Raw genomic sequence first — 22,200 nt, forward strand, 5'->3', positions numbered from 1 at the left:
AGCAAAATGACCTGATGAAAGAAGCGGTTTACCTTTTCTAATGCAGCTGACCAAAAGTCTTCATTGGACTCTATCCTTTCACAGTGATAGTCTTTTACAGTCCAAACAATAAAGTCACAGAAGTCTTTCTCACAAACAGATAGCTGACACCGAACTTGATAATAACAGGTATGTGTCATTTTCAGTTGTAAACCTTCATCTATCTTTTGCTAACATGACTTTGAGTCTGTAACATCCACCAATTTTTCACCTCTCACACAGAATGGGCAGTTGATCTCTGTTCAGCCTTGGCCACAACAATCACATTTTACAAAAGAATCTGGTGAAGCACCCATGTATGGAAAGTTTGGATTGATGACAAGTCCAAAATCTATTTTTTCAAAATTGTCATGTAAATTGACATCTCAGTAATGTATCTCTGCAAAGCTACTTTCTCATGGTCACACCCCCATTTTGTTGCACTGGTAGTGAATTTATTTAATACTCTTAATAAGTGAATGGGAAGGCTGCTCAGCTGATGTTTGACATACAGCTTTCAGTTTTGAGGCAGTTATACGACCTGCCTAGAACCTAAACCATACTTTGCAGTTAGCTTGTGCTTTTGTAGCCATTTCAACATGAATAGATTCTTCTTTAGATGCACTGATATTTGCTGCAATTTGCTCACAGTGTAATAACAAGACTTCTTTTCCCATGTCGAAGCAGTCTTGGTCCTCTAAGTCATTAAGTATAGCTGGGTATTTTTCATCTGAAGATGAAGGGACATAATCATCAGAATGGTCCTCTAAGTCATTAAGTATAGCTGGGTATTTTTCATCTGAAGATGAAGGGACATAATCATCAGAATGGTCCTCTAAGTCATTAAGTATAGCTGGGTATTTTTCATCTAAAGATGAAGGGACATAATCATCAGAATGGTCCTCTAAGTCATTAAGTATAGCTGGGTATTTTTCATCTGAAGATGAAGGGACATAATCATCAGAATGGTCCTCTAAGTCATTAAGTATAGCTGAGTATTTTTCATCTGAAGATGAAGGGACATAATCATCAGAATGGTCCTCTAAGTCATTAAGTATAGCTGGGTATTTTTCATCTAAAGATGAAGGGACATAATCATCAGAATGGTCCTCTAAGTCATTAAGTATAGCTGGGTATTTTTCATCTAAAGATGACGGGACATTATAAGTCATCAGAATGGTCCTCTAAGTCATAAAGTATAGCTGGGTATTTTTCATCTAAAGATGAAGGGACATTATAAGCCATCAGAATGGTCCTCTAAGTCATTAAGTATAGCTGGGTATTTTTCATCTAAAGATGAAGGGACATTATAAGCCATCAGAATGGTCCTCTAAGTGATTAAGTATAGCTGGGTATTTTTCATCTAAAGATGAAGGGATATTATAAGCCATCAGAATGGTCCTCTAAGTCATGAAGTATAGCTGGGTATTTTTCATCTAAAGATGAAGGGACATAATCGTCAGAATGGTCATCTAAGTCATAAAGTATAGCTGGGTATTTTTCATCTAAAGATGAAGGGACATAATCATCAGAACGGTCCTCTAAGTCATGAAGTATAGCTGGGTATTTTTCATCTAAAGATGACGGGACATAATCATCAGAATGGTCCTCTAAGTCATTAAGTATAGCTGGATATTTTTCATCTAAAGATGAAGGGACATAATCATCAGAATGGTCCTCTAAGTCATTAAGTATAGCTGGGTATTTTTCATCTAAAGATGAAGGGACATAATCATCAGAATGGTCCTCTAAGTCATTAAGTATAGCTGGGTACTTTTCATCTAAAGATGAAGGGACCTAATCGTCAGAATGGTCCTCTAAGTCATTAAGTATAGCTGGGTATTTTTCATCTAAAGATGAAGGGACATAATCATCAGAATGGTCCTCTAAGTTATTAAGCATAGCTGGGTATTTTTCATCTAAAGATGAAGGGACATTATAAGCCATCAGAATGGCCCTCTAAGTCATTAAGTATAGCTGGGTATTTTTCATCTAAAGATGAAGGGACATTATAAGCCATCAGAATGGTCCTCTAAGTCATTAAGTATAGCTGAGTATTTTTCATCTAAAGATGAATGGACATAATCATCAGAATGGTCCTCTAAATTATTAAGCATAGCTGGGTATTTTTCATCTAAAGATGATGGGACATAATCGTCAGAATGGTCCTCTAAGTCATGAAGTATAGCTGGGTATTTTTCATCTAAAGATGAAGGGACATTATAAGTCATCAGAATGGTCCTCTAAGTCATAAAGTATAGCTGGGTATTTTTCATCTAAAGATGAAGGGACATAATCATCAGAATGGTCCTCTAAGTCATTAAGTATAGCTGGGTATTTTTCATCTAAAGATGACAGGACATAATCATCAGAATGGTCCTTTACGTTATTAAGTATAGCTGGGTATTTTTCATCTAAAGATGATGGGACATAATCATCAGAATGGTTCTCTAAGTCATTAAGTATAGCTGGGTATTTTTCATCTAAAGATGACGGGACATAATCATCAGAATGGTTCTCTAAGTCATTAAGTATAGCTGGGTATTTTGCATCTAACAATGAAGGGACATAAGCATCAGAATGGTTTGGTATTAAAGACAAAATCCCTGGCTTTTTACTTGACAGTGCGATCTCTTTAAAAGATGTACATATACCATCAGATGTGGTAAAAGGTGTTGCAGACTATTGTCTTTTTTAGAGTTTTTGATGGGTTGATGTAGATGTACACATATGAATTTTGTCATCTAGCATCTTCTTTTTAGTCTTTGCACTAGTAAAATCATATCTTGAACCCACTTTTGTTCAGTTTTATGCATAGCAGATGGAAGCAACCAATAAGCTTTATTTTCTGTCACACATATGAATTTTGTCATCTAGCATCTTCTTTCTAGTCTTTGCACTAATAAAATCAATATCTTAAACCCACTTTTGTTCAATTTTATGCATAGCAGATGGAAGCAACCACTATGCTTTATTTTCTGTCACAGTAGTAGCATTTCTAATATTCACGGTGGCCTCTATTACAAATAGCAGAGCAGAGCATGATTGCATACCTTTCCTAAACCTGCCATACAGTTTCAATGAGCAGCCATAACTGTTCCATTTGACAATGCAATTATCTCCATGGCTGAAGTGGAGTAGCATTCATTCTCTGTGAATGTTTGACCTGCGAGAGAGATGTGTACATTTTTAAATTTTTAACATTATTTTCAAAATTGATCAATATCAATAAGGTACCAATTTTATATGTACATGAGTACTTTAAAATACATGTACACATATGCCTAAATGTCCATCTCAATAAATATTACATTAATTATGTGATGCTGACATATAATTGTAAATATATATTTAATGCATTTAACCTAATGTTTCATCATTGTAATTTGTAATTTCATGCTGGTATCATCTTAAAATTGCTCACAAGAAAGGAATAAATGGGCACAAAAGATATGGCAACCATCATTTTATTAAAACAGCTGCTGCTTCATAACTGACACAACAGTATTAAAATGCATATTCTTTTACAATACCCAAATGTAATTCAAGATAAGTAATGGGAATGTATATACAAGCACAAAAATCATGTACTTACACATCAAGTTACGAGGAAATGCCCTGGTTGTCAACTCGTTGTTACATGTCTGTTACCCATCCACTAACAAAATAATTGTAGGACTTCAAGGATTTATAGGCCTTTAAGTCTTCTAAAGTGTATGCACTTTTCTTCGTGATCAGATAATTTACAATATCGGGGTATGAAATATTCGGCAAATCTGCAACATCAATTCCCCAATCGGACAATGGAATTTTGTACAAGTCCTTTCCACACAAAATGATTTTTTCCAGGTATCTTCTCCTTGTTTGCGAGACTAAGGTATCTACATAATCAATTCCGTTTATCCCTTCTTTCAGATTTTGACATTTACTGGAGGAGTGCCTTGAGATTTTAGACACATATTGCTTAATTGCATTCATCCCATGGTCTAACTGATCCTAGCAAAAATGCTGCTGCTCAGACATCCAGTATGGCTGCCACTTTGGCTATCTTGATAATCATGTTATCAATATTCCTCATGAATGGATGGTCATGTCAACATTGGATATGGTTTCTAGGATGCCTAGTTTATCTTGAATAAAAAAATAATAAAAATGGTGTTCAGACACATTGTACATTCGTACATAGTACAGACCCTGTTTGTATGCATGGTATTCAAAGAAAATTCAGACCATTCTGTACTATGTAATTTTCAAAGTTTCACTGCAGAATTTTAACAGGCTGCTGATAATCAAATTGCATTTCTTTGTTTTGGATGTTGGCCACAGTGAGTCTGCCAGTTTGTGGAAGTACCCTTTGAAAATTGGTGCTTCAACTAATGTACATTCCTGTGTAGTACAGACCCTGATGGGAATAACATTCCTCATGATATTAAATCGGCTCCATGTATCTGTTCCTTCCACAGTATGTGTGTTAGATGGATTTGTGTGTGTGAATATATTTGTCATTATTACACTGTAGCTTGTACATAATAGGGGCCTAAAATTATATTTCATTTAATACTTGTAACTAATTGAGTCACCCTTTTAAAATAAGTACTATTTCCATGTTGTAGTAGTAGTAGTAGTATTTTTGAATAGCAGGTTTGGGAGAGAAAGGTTTTTTTCCAAAACATTGTCCACATCAGTGAATGCATTTTAATGAAACAGTTTGGACAAGTCAAATCTCTTTAGGGTGCAGGAAAATTGTTGCTGTTTGATAAATTATCAAAGTTCATGGTATATTGAACTAGAAATAGCCATATTTGTACATTCTTCATACATTATATATACAGTGCATTTGTTGTCATACTGCAACTTATCATGACCCTATTTTAGTTGGCTGGACAGGCCCATACCACAAGCTTGTGAAGGAGCCACCATTGGTCAGCTTGATCAGTTTGGGGCCAGTTCTATCTCTTGTGCTACACATGTTCATCCAGACTGGGGTTCAGGTTTTCTACTACTTCAATGTCCAACAGCAACTGTGGTAAGATTCTTTTGAACAAAAATGTTGATTCCGTTGTTTATTATGTGCAATAACACCACTCCCTTGATAACTCGCGCCCTGATAACTCGCAAACCCGCTGCTAACGCGGTACCAGGCATGGATACCACTTTTTAAACCCGAAAATACCCTCAAAATGTATCCCTATTTATTGAACATGAAGAAAATCGCAATCAAAATTGGTAATGGAAATTTTTATGTATAGCTCGTTTTATCATTGAAAACGGTAGATAGGACCTGGAAATTTTAATAAACCTATGAAATATCAAATTTAAAAATAACTCATACAATTTTTTACATTTTCTTTCCAAACTACATTTCTAGTACACCGCAATTAAGGAAGTTTCGATCAATGAAAATGTCTCTTACGCCGAGTGTAAGCTTTACATTAATAAATAAATACAAATGAAATAATTTTTGTATCAATTGAAATTTTTGTTCTAGTTCCATCTTTTAGTTCCTTTTAAGTGTAATTGTCATAAGTGCAATGTGTTCTCTTGTAATTAAGCGTAGAATGCATCAATCAACCGTAACAGCTATGTCCATGAGCGTTTCTCTGAGGACCTAATTAAGTGCCGACCGTGTTTCGATAACTGACTTGCGGAAGTATTTGTTGTATTGTTGCACTGAATTAAAAAGCTGGCCTCCCTTATATTATCATGTTAATTATGTCTTTTGAATAAAAATAGGAGGTGGAATAAAAGAAAAGTTAAAAAGCACAAAAATCGGACTAACTTAAAATATAGTGGCCTAGGTCGTATGTCGGGTGAACTCACTTCATTTGATCAATCGAACACTGTAATAAATGTTATTGTGTATGTAACAGAAACTACCTTAAATTAACCGACTCTTTCATAACAAGGCAGCAAAGCGAAATGAATACTAGTGAGTTTCAGAGAATTCTTGAACTGGCATTTAGAGATATCCTCAGGGATGATAAGAAGTTTCATTATTACTTCCAATGAGATCACGACATTAACAGTGTAGTAATTAAACAATAAATAATTGAGTTTCGATGTAGCCATGTCATGAAATAAATGTTGCATGTTTTTGGAGAGAAAAAAGGAATCTTGTTGGTGGTGTATCAACAGTTAGTCTAGTTCGCAAATTGTGGACTACCGATTTGGCAAGATACCATTAAATACCACTACAGGAACCAGACTGATCAAGAAAAAAAAAACAGTGACATAATAAACAGAATTTTCGCATACACATGATAGTTGTTCAAATCAGTTGGAACAATCTTTCATATGTTGGATATTTTTAGAGAAAAAAATGTTATTTAAACAGAATAATGAACAACTTCATTAGAAAAGCACATTATTAAAAATTATTATCGATGCAATTGTAAAATGAGGATTCATTCATTAAACAGCCCAGTTCCCTAATGCCGCCCCCCACGGTTTTCTTGATGTTGAAGCAATTTTTTTTCAATTTTCGGAGGTCCCTCGGTAACTCGTGCCTCGTTTATAGTGCGGTTTATGTTTGTGGACCCCTTTGTGCATGAGTTATCGAGGGAGAGGTGTATACAGTAAATCTGTTTTCAGAGACAAGTCCTTCTGTCAACAAAAAGTGGACTCTCATAACAGATCTATGCAGGAGTACCAGTTTTTTGTGTCATCATTTGCCTGGATTTATAAAGAAAAAATATCCAAAATTCCTATGAAATACCCATAATGACTCTATATATTTTATTCATAATTCTTGTTGAAATATTAATTGCATTAATTAAAGAAATAAAAGTATATCTGTCATAGGCTGTCATCATATGCATCATCATGTTAATTAATGTAACATTTATTTATCCTATCCAAATGTTGCAACATTACCTTTGACTGAATAAATGTGTAGGTACTATAAGGCCTCTTTTTGACCCCAAAATTTAAATTATTTTTAAAAATGTACTCGATCAGAGAATATTTATGATAAAAAATTGATTTGTAAAACTTAAACTTGCAATTGATGTTTCAAATTTTTCACACATGGAATGTTGCTGATTTCAGGTTCCTGTATATTCAGTGGTTAATATAACAGAGATAGAGATTCTTTTGTTTTGGGAGAAATTTATACTATATTGTTGCATTTATTTTCACCATGTTTTTAAATTGTTATATTAAATAATTTGGAAATTAAGGATGGTTCATCATGAATCACCAGATATACACTATTGCAATTTCTTTATGGAATGTAGTTTGCATTCCAAAACCCTTGTACTTGAAATAAACAAGATCATATGGCACTGAATTTCAAGATGACATATGTTAACATTTGTCTTTTTGTAAGCAGGTAAACATGGTACTAAACATTAGAAAAAAATACAACTCTTTTTAATAATGTTAGATTGAACAATTCATTTACTGTAACACATAGCATAAATCCCATAGCAGGTTGTTGCGTTAGTAGGTGATTGCTCACACCACTTCATTTGTAACATAAAATTAACTGGTACATGGTTATCAAGGATTATTAAAGAGACATATAATACCTCATTCGTGGTACTATTCTTCAAACTCACTATTCAGTTTTCATTCAGATGAAATAAATAATCATTAAGAATCTATATCCTGTTCTGCTGATAACTAACAACTAAATAAAGTCATAGATTGCAACTATATGACATAAAATGCCTTCAGTATCAATCTTTTTCGTTTTAATCAACTCCTTGTAAATGCCTTTTTTAGACCTGTTTTATTTTATATAAAAACTTTAGAATTTTGTTGTATTAATATTATAACAGAACAGTAAAAAGTTGGGGGGTTTTCCACTGTAAAAGTGTGAATTTTTAATTGAACTCTCTTCATGCTTATTTGGCCCTTTTTCAGAGTTTCTTATACAATAATTAGATCAAGAGGTTATTCATATTTTGTGCAAGGAATAATAAAGAAGATCTATGCATATTAAAGACAGGATCATGTATATCATTGGCTGAGGATCTGACTTTAATTTGTATCAATAACCTGCTTTGGGACTGCCAATCCCAGCTTATAATATCTTCAACACTTTTCCAAATATTCTTCCATGTTCTCCCCATTTCTATCCATTGTTCATCCTTGAGTACTTCCCTGCATCTTCTCTCTCTTCTTCAGCAACCTTTTGGCTGTTTGCAGATTTGGAATTTTATTGAATTTTTCAATATTTGATGTTTTCTTTTCTTTTCTTAATTATCCCATACTGTTTCAAAAGAGCTGAGGATATTGTTGTCTCCACTGGCCCCAGAGTCTATACCCACTTCATGAATTTTAGACCTGGGTCATAATATTGAGATTCCACATCCATAACTACAAATATCCTAACTGGGCACGAAAAGACCAATTGTGCACCTGACATCAACTCCTTAGAGTCTGTCTTTACCCCTTGGGACTTCTTGCCTGGGTCATAGCATGGAAACTATAACTCCTTAGCTTATATTCTTGCCCTCTAGTGACTTATAGGCCCAGGATCACAACTTGGAAACTGTTGAGAATCCCACTGTCTAACAATTATAACACTTACTGGGCACATACAGCTGATACTTACCACTGGGTTGATTTTTACCCTGCTTAGGATTTTCCCCATGGGATAGCCATGATATGAATAGAGAAATATACAACTGAAATTTGTCCTTGTGTGAATCCTAACCCATGGTAACTTAACAGATAGGCTCAGTTCGGTCTGGTTGTCAAATACCATCTTTGTTCTTCTCAATTTCACACTGATCTTCAAATAATTCATCTATTAATTTTGTTGTCATTGATAAGCTTTATTTCTTTCATAATTTCTTGCGTAGCTTTTAGTTGATGTCTTTTGCGATACATTTACCTTTGCCATGAATTTCATCAGTGAGTCTGACTTTAACTCGTGTCTACTGTGATTCATGTTCCTTTTCAGAAGGCACATCAAATTGTAATCTACATGATTTGTGGACAATGGTGTACTTACATCAAACATGCTTTTATTTAAGACTTCTGTCTCATCACTGAAATGATCTCATGAAGACTGCTGACTTTATAGTTCTTTTCATTGAAGGCACCATTGATCTAGATTTCAAGTAGCCCCAGATCATAAAAGCAACCAAGTATGTGCCTAAGTGGTTAGAGTATCTGCTCAGATGCAGGAGGTTGCAGGTTTGAACCTTGGCCGAGTCTTACCAAAGACTTATAAAAATGGTACTAGCAACTTCCTCACTTGGTGCTCAGCATTAAGAGGTTAGTGTTGGGACTGGTCGGCCTGGCATCAGGATAATCTGACTGGGTGGAGCATAATAATAATAATAATAATTATTTTATTTAAAGAGGGTAACACAATTAGCTAAGAACTAATCTACATGGAGGCCCTCATACAAAGGAATTTATTTATTTTATCTGCATCTCTGAAGCCACTGGATATATTGGGCTTGAAAGAAGGAAATAGAGTGGGCATTTCCAATCTCAACTGGAATAATATTCCAGAGCAAACTTCCAGTGTATTGAAAACTTTTTTAAATAATTCCTTATTTGGGTTGTGGAATTTTATACTGTTTGTTAGATATGGATTGCAGGTGGGGAGTATTGCCAGGTAGCCTATACTTGAATAGTGATTGTTAATATTCAGGAGCACTATTAATGGATATCCTGTACATTAATTAGGCTTTTCTCAAATGGATTTGGTCTTGAATAGGTAATATTTTTAACTTAACAGCTAAATTTTCCTTGCTTTCTTTCTGGATTGATATTAGCCCAAAATGCTCTTTTTTGAAGATGTGCCAGCTTTGCTATGTTTTTATCATTTGAATTACCCCATACTGTATTACAGTAGTCTAAATAGGGTTGTATGTAATTGTTATAAAATAGTTTTCTGTGCCTTTCAGGGAGAAAAATATTATCCTACTGAGAAGCCATAAACTGGAATTGACTTTTTTATTGATATGTTTGAAATGTTCAGTCCATGATAGGTTATTATCTACCAAAACACCAAGTAGTCTATCATGACAGACTATTTGCAAATTTTTATCCTTCCATGTCAGACATAATTCATCACTATCAAGATGTGTCTTTTTTCGCCTTGTTGAGATCAGTAATATTCTAGTTTTACCAGTATTTACAGTATTTACTACCATGCCATTGCACGTGCACCAGTTGTCCAGTTTGTTTAGGGCATTCTGTAAAGAAATTTCGAGTTCATGCTTTGTGTTTGAATGTCTGACACTGTTGTGTCATCTGCATACAGATCTGTATATGATACTGAGTCCCTTAGTAAAGGTGGAAGGTCATTAATAAATAAAATAAATAGTATTGGACATAGAATAGAGCCTTGTGGTACTCCATATCTAATTGTTCCAGGTTCATACATTGTGTGTGCATGTGTGAGAGTGTGTGTGTGGCTTGGAAATTAAACGTAGCTTTAACATATCACTATGATGTCTGCAATATGGTAGTTTATAGTGATGTCTAGCAGTGGGGTATCATGCTACAGACACGTAGTATGATGTTCCACCCAGTCACATTATACTGACATCAGGCCAATCAGTCCTAAAACTAACCTCTTAATGCTGAGCACCAAGCAATGCAACTGTTAGTACCATTTTTGTAAATCTTTGGTGTGACTTGGCCAGGGATCAAACCCACGACCTGCTGCATCTTAGGCAGACACTCTAACTACTAGGCCACCGGAGTGGTCCCGGTTCAGACAGAACATTATTTACATAAACATGTTGTGTTCTCTCACTTAAGTATGAAGTAAACCATCTAACTGTGCTTTCATCACATTAGTAGATTTTCAGTTTCTTCATAAGGATTTCATGATACACCATGTCAAAAGCTTTCCAGAAATCTGCAAAATACAGATCCTGTTATTCTACCTTGGTCAAGTGCTTGAAGCCATTTATCAGTTAGGGAGATCAAGGCAGTCTTCCATGTCTGTTTCTGTCTAACGGCTGATTGATTAAGGTGTAACAGCATGTGCTTGGTTAAATGTGACATGAATGAGTCATGGACATGTTTTTCAATCAGTTTTGACAAGTTTGGTAGTATTGAGAATGGTCAGTAGTTATCAGCATCATCCTTAGAACCAGATTTGTGAATAGGAGTTACTTTTGCAGTTTTCCATATTTTGGGGAAGATGAGGTTGCAATACTTAAATTGATTATGAATGTTATGCTATCTAAAATAGCAGAGGCAGAAGATTTAATGAGTCATACACCAATCTGATCCAGTCCTGTAGCTTTCTTGGTACAAGTTCACTGAGACATTTTTTAACAAGTTTTTTTTATATTGGTGGAATAGAGAAACATACCTCCTTAGAGATTTTGCTGCTGAAGAAAGTTGTTTTCTATCACTGGTTCTTTTAAATTTGTGGTAATGTTGGTGAAAAAAATCATTGAAAACATTTGCAATGTCAGTGTCATCAGTGACTATGGTGTCATTAACCAGAAGTGAGTGAATTTTATTTGTCTGATCTTTGTGTTCCTCCAGTGAGTTCATTGAAGACTTCCCAAATGGAGTTTGTGTTGCTCTTTTTGTTTTCAAGCAATGACTGATAATAGTTTTTTTTTTAGCTTTTTTAATCATACTTGTTATTTTATTTTTCCATACTTTATATTATGCATGGTTTCCCATAGCCTTGAATTGGTCTAATGTTTTCATAGCTCTAGGATTTCAGTAGTAAGCCAATTAGGTTGGATTTCGAAGGGTAGTCTACCCATGATGCCCCAGGGCTAGATATTCACTATAAACTGCCACACTGCAGACATCGTAGTGATATGACTTAAATTGTTAATGATAAAAATAAAAAAACACCCACACATCAGATGTGTTGCTCGTGGATGTCTTGAGTTTTTGGATTCTAAATAAAGGGATAGATAATCAGTTTCATAATTTAAATGCACAAGTTAGTTCTCAAACTCTTTTTAAGACTAAATTCCAGTGATATTTTCTACATTTGTGTGATTTAATCTGAGGTTCAAATACCCACACAACCCAACACTCAAGGGTGACTGCCTCCATTTGTCTGTGTCAACATTATGCGTAAGTTAAGAATAGGTGCACCATTATGAAGAAAAATACAGTATTCACCTGAAATTAATTTTCAATTTCATCACAATGAAGTAAACCCCTGTACATTTAACTTTTGTGTCCATGATGCTTCAATACTCTCTTTATCCAAGGGAAAACCATACCATTTGACCCATTTTATTGTACCTTTCTGATTACTTTGACCTATTACCAAATTTTCTTGTGAACTTAATGCTTACTGAAAAATTGTGGTTTAGTTGTTTTGCACAACAATCAAGAATAAAACATTATTATTACACTTACATTTGTTTTTAGGATCAAGATTTTACAAAGCTTCATTTAGTTCAGATTTTTTTAAAATGAGGGAATCATGTCTTACTTATGGACAGGTACTTAAATATGTTTATTATTAATTCAGTCTTACTAAAAATTTTACCATGTTAGCAATAGACAGATAGTAGATAAATGCCTTCTTATTGTGAAATTGAAAATCATTTATTTTATAAATGTTAAAAGAAATTATCATGTTTTAGTTATTTGTTTTCATTAGAGCTTTTACTTAGTATATACAATCACAGTGATCATTCAAAAGAGAGATTTATTTCAGATTTTTCAATATTTATTATATACGTTGTAACTCCACAGTTGTGATGTGACAATCTGATTCTTTACTTCAGGTTTGTAAAATTTGTAGCTAACCCAGATGATGATTACACAAGCCATTCAAATGCTGCAGTGTTCCTGTGCTCCACATATCAATATATAATTTTAGCCCTTGTCTTCTCCAAAGGAAAACCCTACAGAAAAACCATCTTCTCTAACCGTAAGTTACTCCATCTTTATCAATTAAATTCTCATCTTTAACCTCTCTTGCAGGGTGATGGGTCTCTACTTATAAAATATTGCCATTACCATATACTTTGCATTTAGTACAATTAATAAAGAGATAGAATTTAATTTTTAAAAGGTCAATAAATAAATCAAGCTGATTTGAATAATTTATTAGCCATTATAGTAAAACAGGGATCGTCCTGGGCTTCGCCAATGTCGCAAATTGCGATTTTTTTTTCCTTATTGGCGACAAAAATATCCCACCTGGCGATTTTTTTGGCGACATACTTTTTGGTTATTTAATTTGTACATACAATCATGGATTTGGACTGAATAAATTTAAAGCCAGAACGAAAGGAAGCCACAAACTTGACTAAGCAATGCATTGGAATCAATCTGTTACACAAACGATCCTTTGTTCTTATTGACAACCCTATCTTTACAGTGCATTGTTACGTCATAATCTGCTTATGCTGACATCTGGGCTGAGTACTACTGTATGCTGCGATACAGTCAATCATGCTACCGCACTATACCTACAACTGACCGACTTCTGAAGACGCGAATAGAACAGATACAATTAATTGTATGGCTAATCCTTCTGTTTTTTTTTTGTTTTTTTTATACATATACCAATACAGTAGTTTTGCTGAACCTTCATAGAAAACTGATAACCTTTGAAGTACTGACTACTGTGTATAAATACAAAGCAAATGGAAAAAATCTCAAATCACAATTACATCTGTCGCCAGTGCAGCATTTTACTCATTGATCTTTTCCTTTTGCCATCAGTCCCGTGTTACAGCTACAGAGACTTAAACTCCGCAACAAGAAATAGCAAAAAAAAAAAAAAAAAAAAAAAACCAGTTTTGCATAATTAATAATAATTATTTATTTCTCAAAATACAGGAGTAAAAGAATCCCTAAATTGGGTGTGAATTTACACTTATATATACGGTCCAATATTGCCAGGAGTTGACTCGTGTAAGTTTCATTCGTGGGAATGGAGATCCTATTTTTCTTGTCGAGAAAATTTATACAGCATTCAGTGATCATTCTTGGGATTTAGGAAGCAATTCCCTACAAGCTTTGTGAAGCTAGCCATAAAAAGGGGGGGGGGGGCTGCTGAGAGACTACTGGTGTCACCTGCCAGCACTAGGGACTGTGAACGTGGATTCAGTAAGATGAACCTCATAAAAAGTGACATCAGAAATAAGCTCTGCATCTCATCTCTCGAGAATTTAATGAGAATCAGCATGTACAGATGTGAAAAATTAGACTTTGAAACTGCATTCAACAAGTGGGCAGCCCTAAAATGGCGACGGATCTTCATGTAACACTTTGTAACATTTTGTTAATGCTTGTTGTAATTAAAGTAGTAACTAATCCATCTTTTGTAATTTTCATTGCCTGTTACATTAATAGACTAAATTAACACTTGGAAAAATGTACACTACTTTTTTTGGCGACACTTTTTGAAAATTGGCGACAAAATATTGAGGTTGGCGATTTTTTTGGCGACAGCTTTTTAAAAGCCAGGACCATCCCTGGTAAAACCATCCATACATAGTTAAAACGTCTGCCTGTTCATTTACTCTGGTACCAATAAGTATCAGATTTCAGATACTAATTGGTATAACACATTTTTAAGATAACTTCAAAAAATTTAAGTAAATCACAAGATTTAATTTTGAGTGCTTAAAGAAGAAAGTTATATGCTCATATATTTTTTTTAATGTGCTAACAGGTTATGTAACATAACCAGTTTTGTTTCTGTAAATTAGATGAAAGAGAGATTACTTGGTCTTATCTTCAAATCATATAAAAATTGAAACATTTTATCAGTTGATTTGCTAGTTATACTCTCATGACATCACCATATTTGTTGGAACACCATATATTAATTTTAAAGTAATTTTTTGTGCACTGCATATTGTGGGACACATATTGTTTTTTGAGTTGTAAGTTGTGAGACACCTTTAAAATCATTTGAAAATTACATATCAGAAAATGTACTTAATAAAATATAAAGTGTGTACTTGAGATAACACTTTAATCCAATGTAGCATCATCTCTTCAACCCAACCCTTCTCCTGCACACGTATGAGCCATTCTTTCGGTGCATGAATATTTTTTATAGCTTTCTCTGATGAGTTTCATTGACCCAAATTTTAACATGCAGATTGACAAAAATTACAACTATTGAACAAATTTCCATTTTTTTAAAATATTAAAATGCTTAGAATCTTATCACATCAGTCCTTTCACATTAACTTCATGCCATTGTTTCTCTCCTTACATTTAACACAATGAATTTTAGATCTATTATAATAGATAATTATCAGACAATTTATCCTGACTGGATTCCAGTCTCTGAGCAATTTACAAAATATCTCACAGCTCACTCGGCCAATGCCATTTAATATCATGGCAGACTTGCACAAAAAATGAGTACATCATTAAAAGGTGGATTTTTAGGTACATTGAGTAAATTTAATCTATAAATTCTATATTTTATGACTTTAAAGAAATAGTATAAACAAAATGAAAAATGTATCATGCTGTCAAATTGTTTCTAATTGTCACTTGCAAATTTGTGTGAGATAAGATAAATATCTCATCAAGGAGGAAAGAACTCTTGAAAAGGAATACAAGACTATGAAATGTAAACAATGTCTTTAAAAAAGTTGGGTGCAGAATTTACTTGGAGTACATAAACAGTATGCATTCTCAGACCATGACAATTATGTATTTGATCCAGTTCCATCAATCTACGCTTGGAACTCGTCTTTCTGCAGACCTAATTTCATATCGGTAGCTGTATTTTGGATACCAGAGTTTCATCTTTCTTAGGCTGGGTTTTGCTCTGATACTGTCATTGATGAAGAGTCAGTGGATGATAAGCCTTATTCTTATTCTGACTATAATTCAGACTGGTCATCAATGACAGCAACAAATTCAAATGCCCTGCCTCCAAATGAGTTATGTATGGATCTAGACAGTGAGCATCATTGTTCTGGTAAGTTAACAATGTCCATTTTACATTGACTTTTATAATATGTAATAAAATTGACATATAAATACCATATATTGTGTTTTGATTTATTTTCTTTGTTTCAGTTTGTGTCCGCATGTATTTACAATTGAGTCATTTATTACATTTTGCCTTATATGATAAAATGTACAACCACATGGTTATGAACAGGACCAGTAGCATTTTCAGATTACCGGTTCTGTGGACTTCTAGGATGTTTTGGTGAGTTTCGCTCACTGCTCTGGAGTCTGTCTAAATTTTACTTTATTTTTTTAAAAATTCACTTTAAACTGACTAGGAAGATGGGTGATGGAAATCCAATGTCCTGTATCCCACCCTGGTACCATAACATGGGCTTTTGCATCATAATCACATGGTGTCTACCCATTATTGGACCCTTGTTACTACTATTATTTGTATTCAAAATAGAGGTACATGTACAAATTTTCCAACATGTGGTGAATGTAAACAATAAAAGGAGATTATGCATAATGATATATGCAAATGTACTTTATAAGGATATAAGTTGATAGGTAGACAGGTTTGTTTCAGTATCACTAATTCCTGCTGGTGTGATTTTCACAGGAGCATACTTGCCCCTGTGAGTGAATTCTTGCTCATATGAGGAAATGCTTGCTTATATAAACAAAATCTTACTCATATGAGGAAATGCTTATATCAACAAAATCTTGTAGGAGGAAATGTGAGATTATGTAAACAAAATCTTGCTCATATGAGGAAATGCTTGCTTATATAAACAAAATCTTACTCATATGAGGAAATGCTTATATAAACAAAATCTTACTCATATGAGGAAATGCTTACTTATATAAACAAAATCTTACTCATATTAACCATTCCTGCTCTTGTGATTTTCAGATTTTGTTAGATTCTGTTGCTTATGTGAGTTCTGCCTAATGTGCATATTAAAATGCATATGAGACTAACATAAGTTAGATCCCATGAGAAAAATCTTATGTGCAAAAGGGTAACCAATTTGAAGTGTTCAGGCTAATAGAGGCAGACATTTTATAACCATTTAAAAAATAAATCCCCTTTTCATTGCATACTCTTAAGATATGAAATGGCCCTGTGGTTTTTGTACATAGAAAATTAGTACATCGAAGCTCAGAAAGTGAAAATTACTGAATTTAACTGTTGCTATCTCCTTCATTCATCAATTAATCTCTGTCATTTGTGGGGCCTCAGGTGGCTGGGTGCTCTAAAACACTCACTGCCATCTGTCCTCTGTCCAGGTGAGTTTGTATCTGGGTTTGGCCAATGTGGGTATGTGAGAAAGCTTGCCAGTAGCTTCCTGTGTGTCAGTGGTTCTTTCCATGGTTTTCTCAGGTTTTTCCTTCACCATTTATCATTTCTGCCATGTGTAGCCTATGTTTTGAAAAATGGCATTAAATGCCACAGCAACAACTGCTATTTGCACATTTCCAATTTAAATTGGTGATATTATAAACAATAGATAATGTTTTTGTTTAAAGTAAATGGTCAATAATTTTAAAAGGTTGTTATTAGTCTATATGTACTCTTTATATGCTTTAAAAAATTATGATGATGCTTCCATTTCAAATTTCAGCCTTGTTCCTTGGAAACCTAGTGGTATGTCTGGCACTTTCCGTATGGCTGACAGTGTATCCCACAGAACCAGTGGCAGATTTCTTTGATGTAATATTAATTTAGTTTTTACTTCACTATCCACAGTTTGCAAGAATGGCAAAGACAGTGTCCTTTAATGTGCAAATTCAGACATTAACATTTTTCCATGTTTGAGTGATCTGCATAAGTGGTTATTGTATTGTGTGCATAAATACAGAGGGACAGTGTTGTATGGTTTGCATAGATATAGAGAAATAAATTTTTTATTGTATTATATATTGCATGATTTTGAAGAGACAATTTACTAATTTTCTGAAGAGAGTGTTTAATTGGCTTCATTGTCACTGTCATTAAATTCTGTGTTTAATGTTTATGCAAGTCAGCAACAGTGGGGGTGCATTATAGCATGTTGCAGGTGAGATGCCATTTTACAAGGAAAAGTTGTATTTCCTTTTTAGAAATTACTTATATTAAGATCAACACTGATTGCATAGTGACTACACTCTTTACTGGGGGCCCCGAGTGGTCTAAAGTGCTCACCATTATGGATAATTGCCATCTTACCTCTGTCTGCATGGGTTCAAGTCTCAGGTTCAGCCATTGTGGGTATGTGCCAGTAGCTTCTTGTGGGTCGGTGGTTATTTCCAGTGTCTTCCTGGGTTCTTCCCTCACCATTTATACCAGTGTCTTCCAGGGTTCTTCCCCCACCATTTATACTTGCCGCCATGTATAGCCTATATTGTGCTGAAAAATGGTGTTAAACCCCACAACAACAACACTCTTTGCACTATTGACATATAAAGTTGGATCTGTGACAGCAATGCATAAGGATTAATGTGCAGGGTCAATGATCTAATCAGGATTGTTTGTGTGAGTCACAGTAGCTCAGTTGGTAGAATATTGGTAGAACATTGATTTGTAATCCAAAGGTTGTGTGTTTGATACCTGCCCAGGTCATCCTAGGTCAGTTTCCCTTGTGTATCATTGTGAATAATACTTAACTCCAATTTCCTCAGTGTTAAATATCCAGTAATGTGCTGAAAGTGCCATAAAAAATTAACCCACCAACCATGTTGTCTGGCTTTCTCCATTTGAAACGACCATGTGCCATCAGCAAAGTCCTTAAAGAATTCCATTTTGTATTGCTTAAACTTGCATATAAAAACTTAATTCTCCATATACATTCTTAGTATGAAGTTAGTGTGCACCAGTTTAATGTATTTGATAGTAAATACTATCTGGACTGTCAAGAGTAGTAATTCAGGTGTCCTGCTAAACATGGTGTCTCACCTCTCAATGGCACTATGTTTTTTGATTACACAGGTGATAAAGGAATGCCAGGCACATCAGGGTACTAACTTAAAGAGCTAACTGGTTAGTGTGCTGCATTCATGACCAAAAGAGTATTGGCTTGAATTCTAGGCACATTACTCTGAATTGCCTCAGAAATACATAACCTATTTGTGTTGCTGCATCATAAGACTCCAAACCAAGCCAGTTCAGTTGAATGCAGCAACTGATATGGAAGATGGAATAAATTGGTTAAAAGGTAGGGAATGGGTCTATTATCAGACAAAGATATCATACTGGCCATATTCCAAGACAGTGTTGCAGAGTTTCTGAGACTCAGAAAGTTTGTTTTGAGGTCCCAAGGGAAGGTGGGGATCAGTGCATGTGACCAAAAAAAGTGACATCATCCAATTGAGAATAAGCTAACTTTTCATTAAGCCTATAGCATATATGTGATTCTACCAGATGTAAGCCAGAAATACCATTTTGAAGGCTAACCTAACCCTCATAGACCGCTCCGGTGGCCTAGTGGTGGGAACATCCGCCTCGGAAGCGGTAGGTCATGGGTTCAAAACGCAGCCAAGTCATACCAAAGACTTACAGAAATGATACTAACAGCTGCCTCACTAGGTGCTCAGCATTAAGAGGTTAGTGTTAGGACAGGTTTGCTTGGTGTCAGGATAATTTGACTGGGTGGAACATAATGCTACATGTCTGCGGCATGATGCCCCAGTGCTAAACATCACTATAAACTGCCACACTGCAGACATCGTAGTGATAAGACTGAAAAATTGTTAAAGCTATGTTAAAAACCCTAATCACACACACACACACTAGATGTAAGCCAGAAATACCATTTTAAAGGCTGTTCTATGGCAGGTATGAAATATTCTTGGTAAACATTCACTGTAATTTCTGAAAAATGGGAGAAAAGCCACTATCAGCAAGCATGGACTTGTGGCAGACGCAGTTGTTGATAATCATAATGTGTTCACTCGTGGGGAGAAAAAAAACTGCCTAAGGAAATGGTTTTGGTATTATCATGAATATTTGAATTGTTTAAATTTGTTCTACGGATGTGTACTGAATTATTGCCCTGGTTCAAGACAGTTATCAACCTATTATATTGATAACCAGATGTGGCATCACCCCAGTACAGCCCCAAAGAGGTTGTTAGCATTAACACATTAACCCCTAGCGATGAAGTAGTAGCCTACTACCGAGCTCTGTAGCATTATCATCATGCATGATACACTAAAGTGGGTAGTATTATAGAAAGGTAGACAGATTTGGCTCTACAATGATACCAAATAATCTGGAATATCTCGTTGCACTACAAAATACAGATAGAAAAACCTCATTTTTTGGACCTGACTTTTATTTACCCAAAATTCGACCGTGGTCAGAATCCAGTTTTTTGTCCGGATTTTAGACTTTTTGGTCTCAGATCTAAGGCAAACCAGTATGAACTGCAAACAGACAGATGAGCCTTTGCAAAAAGTAGGATAAGATGGGCATTTGGAATAAAGAGTGGTCTCCATACAAAAATAATGGCTCCGTTTAGCAAAACAAAATTTTAAAAAATTAAGTTCAACTTTTACCCTTCTGCTCATGCGCGAGTCAAATAGCCAATGAAAAATGATGTTTCTAACACAACAAGGCAGTAAGTTATTGAAAGATGACTGGGGATTTGGTGTTTTTGAGTCTATTCAGAAATAGCTTTCAAAATGTGTTTCTTACTCGATTTTCAGGCAAAAATGACAAAAAGCTCCATGGGTTAACCGATTTGGCCCCAATCCCATCTGTAGGCATGATGAGGCTGTACCGTACTTCCATGCTCTGCAGCATCAAGGTCATTTAAGATACACCAACGTGGGTGTTATTGAAAAAAGCAGACATATATAGCTCTAAAATAATATCAAATAATCTGGAAATTCTAGTTGCTCTACAAAATACATAGAGAAAAACCTAATTTTTTGGACCCGTTTTTTTTTTTTTCACCCAAAATTCACTAGAGATCGGAATGCAATTTTGTGTCCGGATTTTAGACCTTTTGGCCTCCGATCTAAGGCATACAGGTCTTAACTGCACACAGACAGGTGAACCTTTGCAAAAACTAGGATAAGGTGGGCATTTGGAATAGCGGTCTCCATACGAAAATAATGGGTCCATTAAGCAAAAAAAAAAAAGGACTCCAACTTTTACCCTTCTGCTCATGCACAAGCAAAATAACCAATGGAAAATAATGTTTCTAATACAACTAGGCATTAGTCTCATGGAAAATCTGTTGAAAGCCGATGTATAATGATGTATTCAGAAATAGCCCCCCAAATGTCTTTCCTACACACATTTCAGGCAAAAACGACAAAAACCTCTGGGGCCGAATGAGTTAATGTGTTAACCTTATCTTTACTGATATTCATACTGTCATGGTTAGTGTTATGTATATTATGTAACATTGCCTGTTAGTTTCTTTTATTCATTATATGCTGTGTTTAATTGTCCGAAAGCAAGTTCATTGGTTACTTGTACAGTCAGTCTTTCAGTAAGATAAATATTAGGATCATTGTTTTAATCTGAGTCAAGGAAATTGTACTCCCACATAGATGGATCTGTAGTACATGATGTTTATCACATTCTAGTAATAGTATATTTAGAAAATGCTAAGTGTGACCTAGGTCAAGTAGAGGGATTTATGATCTTGTTTACTTGAAAAATTACTTATTCTAGCTATAACATCTTAGGCAGAATCATTTCTTTTGTTGTTTAGGTTTTGATTTCGGTGATTTATTTATTCAGATTATTACTCTCTAGAATTACAAAGTGCTCAGTAATATTCTTGGATAGAGATATTAAGTTGAAATTATAGTGAATTAGATTATATTACTTTAGTTGATACAAAGACCGTTTGCTTGTCTCCATGTCACAGGTCTCTACAGGCACATCAACACTGTCAGAATTGGCTCTTTTATTTAAATACCACTGGAATTTAATTAGAAGTTTATTCATTAGGTCTTGTAGTAGAACTTTTTGGACTATTCTTTGATTAATTAACAAAATCATAAGCTCTTTTTCACTTCATAATTTGGGCAAATAAATTAGTTATTGAATTTTACAAAACTTGTTGTTTTTCACTCTTTTCTGTTACTTTTTTTAAGACCATATATTTGTAACATTAGGGTCATTTGTTTGTATTTTATAATTATTAATCCTATCAAACAATGTGAATCATTTATATTTGAAAATCATGTGAATATGTGCATATATTAGTACATGTACATGTATATGATTTGTGAAATGAACAAAGGTAATATTTATCATATCCATAAGATAACTTCACATGGCCCAAAATTTTAGAGTTGTTTCAAATGGAACAAAAACTGCACAGTTAGCTATGACGTATA

The 22,200-nt window shown here is 34.5% G+C and overlaps 1 protein-coding gene across 1 annotated transcript in view; it reads left to right on the forward strand.

Moving 5' to 3' along the window:
• Positions 1–22,200, forward strand: part of LOC149798094 (polyamine-transporting ATPase 13A3-like) — a 139,670-nt gene that overhangs the window by 111,989 nt on the left and 5,481 nt on the right. The window contains exons 24-26 of the mRNA XM_089960838.1: positions 4,894–5,044; positions 12,708–12,853; positions 17,487–17,575. Coding sequence (XP_089816964.1) covers positions 4,894–5,044; positions 12,708–12,853; positions 17,487–17,575 — 386 coding nt within the window. The remainder of the gene's footprint in view (positions 1–4,893; positions 5,045–12,707; positions 12,854–17,486; positions 17,576–22,200) is intronic.

This window comes from Sinohyriopsis cumingii, chromosome 6 (assembly GCF_028554795.1).
Source record: "Sinohyriopsis cumingii isolate HCF-2022 chromosome 6, ASM2855479v2, whole genome shotgun sequence".
Classification (NCBI taxonomy): domain Eukaryota; kingdom Metazoa; phylum Mollusca; class Bivalvia; order Unionida; family Unionidae; genus Sinohyriopsis; species Sinohyriopsis cumingii.